Source organism: Tripterygium wilfordii, chromosome 2 (genome assembly GCF_013401445.1).
Source record: "Tripterygium wilfordii isolate XIE 37 chromosome 2, ASM1340144v1, whole genome shotgun sequence".
NCBI lineage: Eukaryota > Viridiplantae > Streptophyta > Magnoliopsida > Celastrales > Celastraceae > Tripterygium > Tripterygium wilfordii.
The window spans coordinates 8,157,949-8,173,322 of NC_052233.1; the positions used below are offsets into that span (position 1 = coordinate 8,157,949).

A 15,374-nucleotide genomic window follows, 5' to 3' on the forward strand; every position below is an offset into this window, starting at 1 on the left:
ATCCTTCTTACTATTTGGAATCAAAGAATTAGTCGATCTCTTCAACCCAAAAGGGGAATGGACTAAGGTTATGAACTTGTAATATGATGATCGACTCGATTCCATGATTACAAGTGCATTCAATGCTATGCTGGATCGGACTAGGATTCGAGCGCATCTAAATAGATACTATGTTTACATATGTATCCTTATGTTATGAATCCTACATCTAAAAGATGTGATAATCTCATTGGGTTTATAAGAACAAATCCACCTCTTTACAATCAACTAAGCATTTTCCATTGGGCTCTAGTAACATTAAGTGAGACGGTCCAAGGAAGAAATAAAGCCATGCAGACAGTAAACTCACAGAGCTCATGCAACCCGATCATGAGCACACCAACCAAAACATTGTTAAAAAAAATCATGAAAACACAGAAGAACTTGGTTGAAGCTGATTGTCGCATGTCCTATTTCCACTTCCAAATTACAGCACAAGAAGTCAATTGTTAAAAGAATCATTAGTAGACACCCATATCCCATCAAGTGAAGAATTGATCTCAAGTATCCCCACCAATTACATGACCATACCCTTCCTTTCTCTTGGAAAAAAAATAAACGTATATAGGAGGAACATATTTCTGAACGAAACAACGTTGGCGACATTGTGCTCTTACCAGTGATTATATAGGAGGAACATTTCAAGCTTGACAAGGCACTCCATTCCAACTCTATAGCAATACTGAAATGATAATAAACGAGTTTGAAATAAATACATTAGATGATTTACATGTACAGAACAATTCAACTTGTCACAGGTGCATGATCCTTCAGAAAGGCTACAACAAACTATAATGCTGCAGCTATGCCACTTTGCAAGACACATTGGAATTAACTTCAAAACTTCTCCCTAATAAACGTATTCTACAGGTCAGTCATCAATCTTCATCTGATAAACATACCATGTCAGGATGGCCACTCGAATGTGATGTGTTAGCTTGTGTACCACTGATGGGGCCGCCGAATTCAGGTAGGAGCAACGGGTCCAAGTTTGAAAATTCGAGTGCGGGAGAGGGATAACTTGGCGGACATGGATTTACAGCGGTCTGATTCTCAACATCCACAAGCAAAGCAAGCGCAGAAAGAGAAGAATCAGGAGGAGTTGGCAACCCTCCTGCAGTCTCAGGCTGGTGCACTCTATTATGTGGACCAGACTGGTATGTAGGTGGTGGCTGCCATATCGTAGGCTGTTGGGGGAGCAAGGAAGAAGCTGCAAAGGGATTAGAAAGTTCTGGCTGACTTGGCATCCCACGTGGTAGGGATGAAAGATTGGTTGCAGACAGAGATGACGGATGTCTATAAGGTCGCAGGTGTGGGGCACGAGCACGGATTTGACATCCACCTTGGAGATTAAGTGTAGGAGGGGGGTTGGAGATAATGTGTGGTGGTCTTGTTGAAGTGCCTGAGAGAAGATGAACCGCATGCAGGAATGGGGCTGAAGCCCGAGGACTGACTGGAGCAATGGAAGTAGTTGGCGGGCTGGGTGCCAGGTCAGCAGTCGTCCACGGGAAACCACAATGAAGGCCAGCTGCAGAAAAACCAGCAAAATTATAAGGCATCTGACATGATAGCTCAATCAGCTGCTGCATGAAACTTCAAGTCATCTCTACCAAGAGAACATTAGTGAGTTCACTGGATATGACAGTATACTAGTACACACGCCAAGTATCATACGCATGCATGATTTGAAGTATGTGACCTTGGAGATTACTTGTAGGAGTGGGGTTGGAAATGCTGTGTGGTGGTCTTGTTGAAGCGCCTGAGAGAATATGAACAGCCTGCAGGGATGGGGCTGAAGCCTGTGGACTGACTGGAGCAATGGAAGTAGTTGGCGAGCTGGATGCCAAGTCAGCAGTCGTCTGCCGGAAACCAAAATGAAGGCCAGCTGCAGAAAACCCAGCAATATAAGGCATCAGTATAGTTTATTGACATGATAGCTCAGTCAGCTGCTGCATGAAACTTGAAGTCATCTCTACCAAGAGAACACTTGTGAGTTCACTGGATATGACAGTATAATATTACACACAAGCAAATATCGTATATGCATGCATGATTTGAAGTATGTGGATGCACATGATAAGAAATAATAAAACGCACAGGAAGCGAGAGCTGAGTAGCACACATCCAATCTTTTCATGCAAGCGCATAAGAATAGGACCCCAGTACTAGGATCCATCCTCCACACCCCCTTCCCACTCAAAAAAGAAAGAAGAGACATGGTGAATTTTATGACTGAGTCAACTTCAGTTGGCTCTTAATTCTGTTCTATTCCAAGTTCACTGTTTTATGTTGTTCCTCCTTGTTTGCACCTGCTTGTTGGTTGTTATTATGGTTTGTTCCCCACAAAACAAACCCATCAGTCATAAGCATGCAAAACCTAGTTAGTGTTCTTGAGAACTAATCCAGCATAACTAAAACACAATGAGATACCACAATAAAGGTTCTCGGCTAACTTTCATTAAAATTACCCTCACCTTATCGACTTAATTTTTCAAACATCGAAAATATTAAATACCTTGCCGTAATCCACGTGTAGTAGACACCCTTGTATCCATGCATTTAGACCTGAAAGCCTCCGCCAAAATCTTGTTCATGAGGACTTTGTTGAGATTTTCATCCATATCCTTCTTCTTGGTGAGGAATTCAGCCTCTACCTCTTGAAGTTTGATCTCATAATTTTTACGAATTTGAGCTACAACTTCTTCAATCTCCTTGTCACAATCAGACTTCAGCCGCAGCTTCTGCTCAACAAAACACACACACAAAAAAAAACTTAGTTTTTAGCAGAAAGAGAACATTTAAGGTTTATGGCCACCAGAGAAAGCAGTCAAGTAAACAAGAAACTAACCGTTTCGTCATGTTTAATTATGCTTTGGTCCCTCTCGTTATGTATTCTCTCCATTTCACTTTGGAGAGGATCATGATAGGACAGCGGCATCTGGGGCACAAATGAGGCGGCATTTTGTGCAGGGCGATTGCTATTTCTTGAAGTGAAGGAGGCATTCCTTGTATCTGAAACAGGCATTCCCAATCCACCTACTGGAGCATCAATAGGTAAATGTGGTGCCAAACATGTTGCAGATTGCAAAACAGGTTGATTGGAAATCTCAACACGATTCTCTAGCAGTCCTGGTGGCTGAGAAATCTGGTTAATGATATGGCGTTCACCACAAGGATGACTCCTCTCTCTAGTTGAAGGTAAATATTGCACACTGAAATTTAAAGGGCAATCAACAGAAGATGTCAACTGCTGTTGAACTAGAGGCTCTGTGACACGTGCATTGCAATCAAATGAATCGGCCAGTGGAGTCTCAACTTGCTGCAAAGTAGTCTGCTCTCCACTACCTGATGCATGTCCATTTGCCAGTCTAGTGGTTATTGCTGGTGGGGAACTTTCATCATGGAGTACCTGAACAGACGCCAATTCATCAGTTGCCAGATTATCTCGTTTTTCTAAAGTTTAGCCCAACACATACGTGCAACTCATTTCAGAATGACCTCAGGATATAATGGAAGACAGAGGATATGGAAACAAAATAAACAACTTAACATTAATTTATTCAGAAGATTCCTTAGGATTGTTACAGAAAATTCCCATGTAATTTATCAAGACTTCTAGAAGCCCTTTCCTTTGCAACAACAGTTTTATAATTACTTCCAAAACAACTCTTTAGGATTTTCAGCCAGCATATCACGAAAATTAAGATAACTATCAACAACAAAAATCTATAAAGGGTCTAGAGTATTAATTTTCCATTGAGCTATAAATGCATAATAACATAGACACGATGCTATAATATAATAATAAAAAAAGCACAGAACCTGATTAGATGGCATTGTACTGCTTTGAGCCAGCGTAGTTGCAGGCTGCACCACATGTGAATTTATGAAAGAAAGATCCTGGGAGTGAGAGTCTTGGATAGTGGTGAAAACGACTCCATTCTCCATGTTGACTCCAGCAGTATTATTATTTGAGGGCACAAATTCATCGCTCCTCATCCTCGTGTTAACACCTTCCATAAACTGAGCAGGTGCAGTCCCTTGCACTGTAGCAGTACCCTTTTCCCCCTGCGGATCAGAAATGGGAATGTTCTCCAAGGAATGTAACATTTGGTTATTGATACAACCCAACCCATCTGGCTGATCAACTCCAGTACCATAATCTGATGCTTCATGGTTTGCTCTATTATTCTCTTTGCTGGTGGAAACACTTTCAGTCTGCTGCTCGACTCTATCGGAGGCCACAGAATCATCATTACTTGTCCTTGTGCTATAGCTTTCCATTAACTGAGAAGGTACAGGCTCAGGCACTCTAGCTGCAACCTCTCCACCCTGCTGGTCAGAACCAGTAATGTTATCCAAGGAGTGGGGCATTTGATTAACAATAGAAACCACTTCATCCAGCAGGTTGACTCCAGTAGTGTATTGTGATGCCACAGGGCTTGCTCCATCGTCGTCCCTGCTGGCGAAGACAACTCCATTATGCTGGTTCATTGCACAAATACTATTTTCTGAGGAGGCAGCATGATCTTTGTTCCTTGAAGTTGTGCTAGATCCTTCCATTGACAGAGAAGGTGCAGTTTCAGGCACTGTAGATGAGACCTCTCTGTCCGGCTTGTCAGGACCAGTAATGTTATCCGAGAAATGGAATATTTTATTGATGTTACGACCCACTCCATCGAGCTTATTTTCTTGTGGAGAATCTGATGCCCCGGAGTTCACTCCATTCTCTCTGCTGGTGTCACCGCCACCGTCCTTTGCAACATCAGCAACAGAACTCTCAGGCACTTCCGATGGAGGATTTCCATAAGACACGCACAATGAGCCCTTGTTAGAAATTTGTTCAGAGGATGAACATTGATTCCCAGAAGCAACAGCCCCCATGCCATTGCTACAACTAGCAATCCCAGGGACTTGCAGCTGAACCTGCCCATCAGGCACATTTGACATTGGGACAGCAGGAGATGGTCCTTCAAGTGGAAGTCTACTCACAAACACTATGTTATCAGGTCCATCAGGAGAACAAAGAGTCTCAGACCCTTTTCCTTGTTCACATGAACTTGCATTCTCAAGGACAGCATTTCTTTTACCGTCTTCACAGTTGAAGAGCATGGGAACTCCAATTGGAAAGAGACTTCCAGCTAAGCTTGATATGGGCCCAATTGTCTGTCTTTCAGGCGTACAGAGATTCACTGGGAGCACTTCCTCCTGACAATCACTTACACAGACAGTTTCATGGACTTCTGAACGAACCTCTCCATCTGGCTTAGTCAACCAAACTACGTCAGGACTCTGTTCTTCAGAGCAAAGATCGACAATATTTCCTTCCTTAGGATGATCTTTATCTGAAGGTCGCGCATTCAATAATTCAGCTTGTGCCCACGACTTCAGTGCCTCTACCCAATGAACCTCCCTCTCTTGTAACTTGTTCCTTGCAGTCAACTGCATTGCCTCAAGATCTTTAAGACGAATGTCCTTCTGACATTTAAGTTCTTCAATTTTTTGTGCATAGTCATTATCCAATGACTTTAAGTTATCTGTCAATATAGAATTACTTGCATACGAACGTACAACAGCCAACTCCGTTCTTTTCTTATTCTGCAGCTTTGCAATTTCTTCCCTGTACTTCCTGTCTAAGTCCTCTTTTTCTTCTTGTTGCTTCTCTAGGAGCTTTGACATCTGCTTCTCACATTTTTTACGGATTATTTTGATACTTCTTGATAAATCTTTCTGTGCTAGCTCAAATTCAGGCTCCAAACTGAGCTTGTTAACAACCTGTTTACAGGAGCATCCTTGGCCTTGTGGCAAGTCCCTAACCTCTACTTCCCCCTCTTGCAGCTTATATGTTGCTGATCGAGTAAAGTTTGAGCTTGAATTTTTCTGGCTAACATCTTTAGCTGACAGTTCAGGTTCTTTACAGCAAGCTACCTTACACTTTTCTGTATGATATAAAAATGTTGTCTTCAGACACCTCAACATCGAGTAAATATAATCTGCCTCTTCTTTCCTGCAGCTAAACTTCAAATGTCGTTTGGCAAGTCCAAGTGATTCCTTGTGATCAATTCTATGCTTTAACAAGGATGCGGCAGTCCAACACTGGATGTTGTCAAGAAATCAAGTAAATATCATTAGAAAGGTTGAGCAAGTAGTATGCAATGATACACGTCTATGCAATGGCTTAATTGAAGTGTTACGAGAGGATTCAGAAAATAAGAAATGAAAGTCGGACAACATTGGTTCTTCAAAGAGTGGAGTAGGTGGCTCAGACATAAACAGGGCTCCCTGGATCATACTGTACAGTGCATAGATGATGTGAGGTTTTATATAGTGATGTTAGGATTTCAATAGTAAGCTAGATGAGTAGATGTATCATAAGTTTGTATAACCTAACATAAGGATCTTGTATTCTTTCAAGAAAGGAATAAGAAAGAAGACTTCCGTTCTTTGGATATAGGCATAATTCTGAACTATGTTAATCATGCCTTTTTGTTGGCATGTTGATCTTTATGTTTTTTGTTATTCCCTAAATAAGAGATGTAGACTACATATAACTGGACATAATCAAGCAACCATAAAAGAAAAATTTTAGGCCAATAATCAGAAATAATACATATACGCAAAATTTAAACGTGAACTCCAATACAAAATAAAAGAATACACGAGTTCATTCAGAACAAGAGCACTAGACAAGTAATAAAATAATGAAATAGAAGTAAAATTAAGTGAAAGCAGTTTCGAACCAAGGATATCTGAAAAGCCTGCAAGATGGTCACTGGTTCCTTATCGACATGATGATTATTCGTTAAATACTTGAGAAACTTTTCAACCATACCCTTGACATCCTCCTGCAAAATAAGGTTAAGATATGTGAGAAAATATGAATAATGAAGAAAGCAGCATACAGCAGAAAGCTGCAGAGCACAGACTTGTATTTATCAAAGCATAACATTTCTGAAGATCCCTTTCTAGGATACATTGAAGAAAATAAGAGTCAATAAACAATATGAAAAATATGCTTCCTAGCCAGACCACAATCATTTCACAGGTTGAACCGTTGTAACCCCCATATTGCAATTAAGCAAACCTACCACTAGCCAGCGTTTGCCTTTACAGAAGGAAAATTAATACATACCGGTAATTGCAGAACTTCACAAAGTTTTACTATCTCTGGCTTCATGGAGAGATAGAGACTCTTCTGCGATTCATGCAGTTTTGTACCTTCTTTGGGCCCAATCCAATAAGATTCTTCCTCTTCTGAAAGCTTATTAGCTAAATGAAGAGAGGTGGAAGCATAAATTGTTTTATCCTCGCAACCAAATAACAATGGCAATGATTGAGACACATTATGCTCCGGAATTCCCAATGAACCTGCAGAAATATGATGTTCTTTCAGAATGACAGATTTTGGATGTACAGTTGTAACACCAGCATCCGATTCCTCTCTATCCTAATTCAACATAAAAAAGAATTGATTACTTATTGGTCAATAAATTATTAGAATAAAAGTAACAATTTATCAAAAGCTCGCTCCATTTACATGGCATGAAAAGATAAAAATACCAGTAATGCTAAAATTGAAATAAAATTTTTAAAATAACATCAATGAAAAAACAAGATTTCAAGTTAAAAGAAGGAAGACAGAGAAAAACAACGATGATCCAACCAAAAAAATAAGTGAAAAAAAAAATGCAATAGGAAGCCATTAAAAACAATCCCCATAACCCACAAGCTCTTTGTCAAGAGAGATTTTACAGATAAAGAAGTATTTTAACTAAACAAGTTCTGTATTTCCCAGAAAATTTCTAACAATATAAATAAAACCACCTCAATAAGAAATCACATAATACAATTCCACGGTTGCTAAGCAAATTCTCTTAAGTCTTAATCATATCCTATAATGCATTTAAAAAAGCAAATGAATAAACAGCTAAAACCACATTACATAGGATGTACCCATAGAGCACAAAATACTGAATCTCAGAGTCATTTATACAAATAATCCTAATTGACATCACAGAATCTCATCACCATTCATTATCAAAGATAAAATAATCTACCAATTCATCATCTCCCTACAACTAAAGTATCTATTCGCCAAAGTTATTAAACTTAAATAAAGGTTCTCATATTTAATATTATTTCACACGAAGCTTCCCAGGCAATCAAAGGTACTTTGTAGGCACTCTCAGTTTCCATACAGCTTTCACAAAATTCTTCTTCCCTCCCGCATTAACTTCGTATGGAGGCATGCTACATTAATTTTCAACTCTGATTGTCACTCCAGAATCCAGATTCATTCTTTTCCATTTGAAAATAATCTTTAACATACATAACATCTACAATTCCCATTCCATAATTCCAGTTACAAATATTTACCCATTTGCCACTCCATATGTAACTTCAGTACTATCCCCACAAAAGCATCCGTAGCTCTTGCCATCTAAAAAAGCACCACAACATGCAACTTCAAGGAACCCATACCACACCAAAAACCATGTCAACATATCACCCTAGTCCTATTCCCCACATAGAGGTGGCATAGGTGGACCAGTCCACTCCTTTTGTATCATCCTCTTATGAACACTCACTCAATAAGATTCTCTCTTCTTCTTTGAAACCCAGCATTGTTAAATACCCCATATTTTTGCGACAAAAATCCTGTTCCAAAAACTAGAATTTTCATCTGTACCAGTATCAGTGGATCACATTGGCCAAAATAAGTAAAAGTTCGTAACATAAATAGGATCTATTATAAAAAGAAGATCTGAGCACAAACTCATCATTATCAGAAATAGTACTCTAATTCTAAGGCTCTCCAGAAGAGTCAATGGAAACATAAACACAAAAAATTAACCAAATAAGCTTCCCTCATGAATTTTGAAATGTCTTATACTTTGAATCATGAATCAAGCATTCAAAATCAGAGGAAAAATGTTTCTAAAAAGCATGACACAGATTTCAAACGGAAACAGGTGCTGCTAATTTGGGCAAAAGATGGAAGTGTGGAGGCACCTCTGCAGATGGAAGTCAGCAGCAAAGAGAATTCCCATAGAAAGGCATATGCCAAAGACAATAGAATCCACACCAGACACAAACACACAAATCAGCAAACTTTCGATAAGACATCTACGGAGAAATGAAATCAGACTGGAAAAAGTGAAGAACCCAATATGAGGCAAAAATGGAACCAACCTTAGAAAGAGAAGTATTGCACATCCATGGGAATGACTTCACTTTGCAAGAGCAAATTTCTCCTTTTTCCAAACCAAGGTCAACCCTGAGAAGTAAAAAAAAATAGATTTCATAGAATGTTGTAGAAAATATTTGGATTAAACCTGTCATGTAATTATAGCAGTGGCAACCAATCCATCTACAGAGGCCATGTTAAAAATCCACTAGAGTATACGATTGGGCTGCCAAAAGCAAATCATCTCAGAACATGAATAGGACAAACATCACTAAGTAGTATCATGCATGAAGAGGATTAACACATTCACATCCCAGACAGCACAGAGCTATACTGGAATCTAATTTACAAAAAAGGTCAGAATGAACAAGTCAGGGTAAATGTTATGGGAACACAATGAGTACATCCATAGACAATTGCAGTTTGAGAACTCAACTAGACCTTTTCCTTGAGCCATTTATTTTCAATTTCAACCAAGCAAGTCAGAACTTATCCAAGGTAGGGCCACCTTAGGCCCACTGCTGTAGTGCAAACTGGATACTCACACAGAATATATGCTCACACAAACTATTATGTAACTAGCATAGAGAAGGTAGAATGGTTGATCAATGTGTGCTATTGTGTATGATAGATACTTTGGATCGTAAATGCCAACAGAGGAAGGTACCTTCTTGGTGTCTTATTGTGTTTCTGCCAATAAAAATGTAATGCTCATAAAAAGTTCCAACCTAAAGTATATAGGTCCCCCAAGTTGGCCCACCTAGCTCCAACATGATCCGGTTGTCCTCTAAAGTCTGCCTAGGTAGTAGATATTTGAATATGGTGAACTGGGGCCAGAGAAAACACAAGACACAAAGCTTTTGGATGCTTGTGCTAATTTAAATTATAATATCAGAATCAAAAGATACTCAAAAGGACTCTTAGATACCACACTATCAAAAAAACAACACATAAATAGATAGAATCATAGTTCATTTTTAATGCTATACTGTCTTTTCTCCGCAAAAGATGAGACAGAGGGTAATACTGCAATTTCAACTACAATTTGGCCAAGTGAGTAAACCCAAATCTAAAAGAGCCAAAGAATTTCAGCTATATTGCCATAGAGCATTTCATAAGATATTGTCGAATAATGAAAACAATTGGATGAATTCGTCTATCACATACCTTCGCCTCTTCGAACATGAGACACATATCTCATCACTTCTGCACCCAGATGGCGATGAAGCAGTGGCAATGGCTATCTCAGTGCACGTATCTTCAAGTGCAACCGAAGCAACAGTATCAGGATCCGCATCCACAGAATTTATTTTTCTTTTAAAAGAAATTCTTTCATTACCCCTTTCCAATCCAATAGCAACATCACCTGTAACCAAATTCATTACAGAAACTATCCTTTGTGGTTGCAAGTTTTTCGGTGCTGCACAATCCAGCTCAGCCATTCCAGCACCATCACTCCTTTCCGTGACAGCATGATCGGATGAAAGCAACACACACTCAGTGTCCGAATCTTTTAAACCATCCCCAACAGTAAGAGCTTCCCCATCAGATTCATGCTGCTGATTTGAATCAGATCTTTCAACTTCAACATTACTTTCTGATATTTCCTTAACATAATTGGATTCTTCCAAAGCTTTGCTGGCATGATCTTTTCCTAATTCCTCACCACCGCTTTGGCTGCACTCATCATCACCATCACCTTTCTCAGACAGCCCACCCCTGCAATTGCGGTTATATCCCTCGGCAGACTTATCATTATTACTAGTGACCTGTACATGATCTACAAAATCAAGAAAAGTGGTGCTCGAATTATTTAGAGAGGAAAAAAAATTGCACAATTTTCACTCGCTCGTTACATCCACAGCTGCAGCAGAACACTATTTTATATTGCTGCAGGCCTGCAGCCTTGCAAGTGAAACTTTTCCAACAACGACCAGAGAAAGCATAGTTTTAAGCAAATGAAATTTGGAAAAGAAAAGCAAATTCATCTACCTGAAGCATTAACTTTTTTCGGTAGCCGCTTGAACATAGCCCTATATAGTTTTAAGCAAATGAAATTTGGATAAGAAAAGCAAATTCATCTACCTGAAGCATCAACTTTTTTTGGTAGCCGCTTGAACATAGCCCTATATGTGTGAGCATCCATTCTCTTTTTGGCCACCTGAGCATTTTTCATACCATTTTTCCCATTTTTGTCAACTTCTATAGTTTGTAATGTCAACTCCTCAACTGTATTCTCTTTCTTCCCATTTCTTTGTTTCACATCAGAGAAGGCTGAGCTTTTACCTATCTTTCCTGATCCAGAATAAATGCCCAAAGAGTGGTTCCTACCCCGCTCAGACCTCCTCAAAGGACTCGATATGTTTGCGTTCTCAACTCCCTCATACTTCCTCTTAATTAGAGTAGTTGTCGGAGTTTGCTTCTCCAGACGCTTAGACTTGCGTGTACTGGAAGGACTAGGAGTTGCATTTTTCTTTGATGGTGTTCCCCTGGGTGACCTTCTTAGACCAGATGTATCTACAATTGCAGCAACTGAACTAGGTTCCAGTTTGCAACTATTTTGCTTCCCTCTAGAACTATCAGTTTCGTAATTCTTTTCTCTGCGAGTAGATCTAGCATCATCTGCCATCACTTTTGCTGCAAATCACACACAAAAGAATCTTCAATGCAATTAGATGAAGAAGAATGCAACAACATGGCAACATTTAGTCTACGCTAAATTGAAAGATTGTAATCACTGAGGCATGAAGAAAAAGTAGAATATATACAGACCCATTCTAAAATGAGGAAGAAACTACTCCGAAACTGCAAATACCCTATACACCAAATAATATCCAAAATAACCCCAAATGGTTATCCACCAATAAAATCCTATCCACTGATCAGCTTCAGTCACAAACATCAAATAATAGCGATTATCTGAACTGCAATATCTCCATTCAAATAAAATTGTACTGTCAGGTTAGGAATTATTATTATAATTTATGTGGCAGTTAGAAACCCAAAACCGAAATTATTCCACAAAAACAACAATTATTTGTGTCCTGCCACTTATTCAACTAATGTTTAAGTTAAATCCTAATTCAGTAGCAAATTAATAAGTAACATCCTATTTAAGCCTGAAGATTGTGAATCAGGTAAAATCCAAGCTGATGATTAGCTTCAGTCACAAACAGCAAATAGTATCAATTATCTGTACTGTTATATGTGAAATAAAGGTGGCCAATAATTTAAATTCTCACCAAATACCGATTATCATTATCATCATCCCAATTTTTATTCCAAGAGTTTGAGGTCGGCTACATGAGTCTAAGAAAATCAACGGAAATCCACTGCGTATATTTGTTTCCACCATTCATTTCTATCTAAGATCATCTTTTCATCAACTCCTATTGAATCCATATCATTTCTTACTACATTAAGCCATGTATTTTTAGGTATTCCTCTTCACTTTCTACTCACTCCTATGCAAATTCTCTCGATTCTCCTAACCACCGCATCGTTATGTCTATGTTGTACATGCTCATACCATCTTAAACGGTTTTTTCGCAACTTATCTTCAATTGATGTTACTCCCACCTTAGATCTAATAATCTCATTTCTCATCCTATCTTCCTTCGTGTGGCCACACGTCCAACGAAGTATTCACATTTCTGCTACATGCATTTTTTGAATATGTTGTCTCTTGATAGCCCAACACTCAAAACCATACATCATTGTGGGTTATATAGCTGATCTATAAAATTTCCCCTTCAACCTTAAAGGAATTTTTTGATGACATAAAATCCCTCATCCACGTCATCCACTCGTTTTTAATCATACTAACTACATCTTCACTAATGTCTCCATCATCTTGAAAAATCGGGCCAAGATATTTAAAAACCTTACTTTTTATTACTTCTCTCCCATCTAATTCAATCGTTTGTTCGTAACCTTGTTTGCTCTTAATAAACTTACATTTCATAAATGATGTTTTAGTCATGCTTAATTTAAATCATTTAGACTCTAAGGCTTGCCTCTAAATCTCAAGTTTTGAGTTAACTCCCAATATTATCTCATCTATTAGAACTATATGATCCGCAGACAACATGCACCAAGGTGCCTCACCTTGGATATGTCGTGAGTTCATCCATCACTATAACAAATAGGAATGGTCTTATTGCGATCGTTGGTGCAAATCTGTTGTGATGGGAAACTCCCTTGTAACTCCTTTATTAGTCCTAACACTAGTTACAGCTCCTTCATACAAATACTTGATCATAGTAATATAACTAATCGGGATTCCTCTCCTTTCTAAAATCCACCACATTACTTCCCTAATCATCCTATCATACGTCTTCTCCAAGTCTATACTAAATGGAGATCTTTTCCATTTTGTCTATATTTTTCTACAAGTCCCCTTAATAAAATATTCCCTCAATAAAATATTCCCTCCATTGTAGATCGTCCAGGCATAGAACCAAATTGGTTTTTAGATATCATATATACCAATCTCAATTTCCGTTCCACAACTCTTTCCCAAAGTTTTAATGTGTGGATCATAAACTTGATGCCTCTAAAATTGTTACACCTTTGGATATCACATTTGTTCTTATATAAAGTTATATAAAGTGTACCATAGTGCTTCTTCTCCATTCATCAACTATCCTATGGATCTTAATAATTTGATTAAATAACTTAGGTTGTCATACTATACGTACATTCCTATGCATTTCCATTTTCCACACTTAAATTGGCATTCCATCAGGTCCCATTACTTTATTGTCTTTCATTTTCCTTAAGGCTTCCTTCACTTTAATCACCCTAATACGTCTTTATATACTAGGGATCCATATTCTTAGAAGAGAGATGAAAATCTTCAATGTTCCCTCCGTGGATGTCATTAAACAGCTCATTGAAATAACTTCTACACCTCTCATTAATTTATTACGTCGTTCACTAAAACTTTATCACATATATCTTTGATACATTTTACATGATTTAGGTCTGGTTTTCCTTTATCTTATTTTAGCTATCTTCTAAATATTTTTTCCTCCTCCTCTGAGGTGTCTCTCCTATAATCTTTTAACTAATTTTCATAACTATAAATATTACAACCAAACAGCCTCTAAAAGGAAATCGGAAACTCTATTAAACTCACTCAAGAAAAAAGTGACCTATGAACAACTGAAAAAAAATATAGTGTTGACAAAGTCGCAAGACAGAAAACGCACTTCTCCGAACGCAAATTGTCGAAGACGATCATGCATCTGGCAAAAAAGTTGGCAATTATGATAATGCGGCGATTATAAATACCGAAACACTAAACTACTACTCAGAAACAACAAATTAGTTGCGCATCCACCACTCATTGAACTTAGGATCGATGTTACAACCCTAATTTCGTAACAAAAAAAAAAATTCAATGTACATTCTAACATTCTCTTTCTGAGGTAAAAAAAATAAACAGAGAGTGGAATTACTTACGACCATTGAGAGCCGAGTTGGCCTTCGCTTAGATTCAAGAAGAATCCGCCACTCAATTCCCCGGAGATAGTAAGGGAACTAAGATGTGAAAAAAAAATGTAGCAGAGGATGGTTTTTTTTTTTTTTCGTTTGGTTTTTCTGTCCGTTCTTTAACTTTCGAGGACAAAAACGCCCTTATAGGCTTTATAGCATTGTAAACTCGCGTCTTGTCGACGCTTGCGTCAAGGTGTGAGATTGTCAGAATGGGCGTCACTTGCGTTAGGCAACCGATCCGGAGTTTTTTACCCAAATGGCACTCTAACACATAATATGTCTCAATATAACACCCGAGTGAAAGTATTTGCCAAAATAACACTACACGCCACTGTCAGTGGCGTGTTCTTCATATGTTTTGAACGATCACGCCATCAGAGATGGCGTGATTCATTCACGTCATCTCTAATGATGTGAATAATGTATAAAAACCAGTCACGCCAACTATATTGGCGTGACTATTTGCTTTGTAAAGGTCACGCCAACCCCAGCCACACATTAAATCATCTTCTCTCCCGTTTTCTCCTCCCCACCCGTACCACACACAAGCTGCAGCAAGCCTCCGACCAATGAGAGAAGCACCACCAACGACCAGCTGCAGCAACTCTGATCCATGGAGTAGCCACCACACCCTGCCGGACTGCCGATC

At 38.7% G+C, this 15,374-nt stretch overlaps 1 protein-coding gene across 6 annotated transcripts; it reads right to left on the minus strand.

Moving 5' to 3' along the window:
• Positions 1 to 586: 586 nt before the first annotated feature.
• Positions 587 to 14,832, minus strand: LOC120015025 (helicase protein MOM1-like). Of its 6 annotated transcripts, XM_038867244.1 has the most exons (13): positions 14,693 to 14,825; positions 11,999 to 12,042; positions 11,312 to 11,863; positions 10,593 to 11,006; positions 10,394 to 10,484; positions 9,232 to 9,316; positions 7,172 to 7,486; positions 6,780 to 6,884; positions 3,862 to 6,135; positions 2,888 to 3,448; positions 2,555 to 2,780; positions 1,739 to 1,924; positions 587 to 1,567 (listed from the first exon to the last, which is right to left on the minus strand). In XM_038867244.1, exons 2-13 carry the CDS (start codon positions 12,000 to 12,002, stop codon positions 918 to 920), a joined length of 5,463 nt encoding a protein of 1,820 aa, XP_038723172.1. In that variant the 5' UTR covers positions 12,003 to 12,042; positions 14,693 to 14,825; the 3' UTR covers positions 587 to 917. The 6 variants fall into 6 exon arrangements, with proteins under 6 accessions (XP_038723172.1, XP_038723167.1, XP_038723140.1 ...); XM_038867239.1 differs by having other exon boundaries at positions 1,751 to 1,924; positions 10,394 to 11,006; XM_038867212.1 differs by having other exon boundaries at positions 10,394 to 11,006.
• Positions 14,833 to 15,374: the final 542 nt, after the last annotated feature.

Bases quoted from the DNA above. Each gene is read 5' to 3' on its own strand.
- LOC120015025 (XM_038867212.1), bottom strand. The intron at 9,317-10,393 runs GTATGTGATAGA...TTTACTTCTCAG, and splicing joins TCATGTTCGAAGAGGCGAAG to GGTTGACCTTGGTTTGGAAA. The intron at 6,136-6,779 runs GTTCGAAACTGC...GACAACATCCAG, and splicing joins AGGCTTTTCAGATATCCTTG to TGTTGGACTGCCGCATCCTT.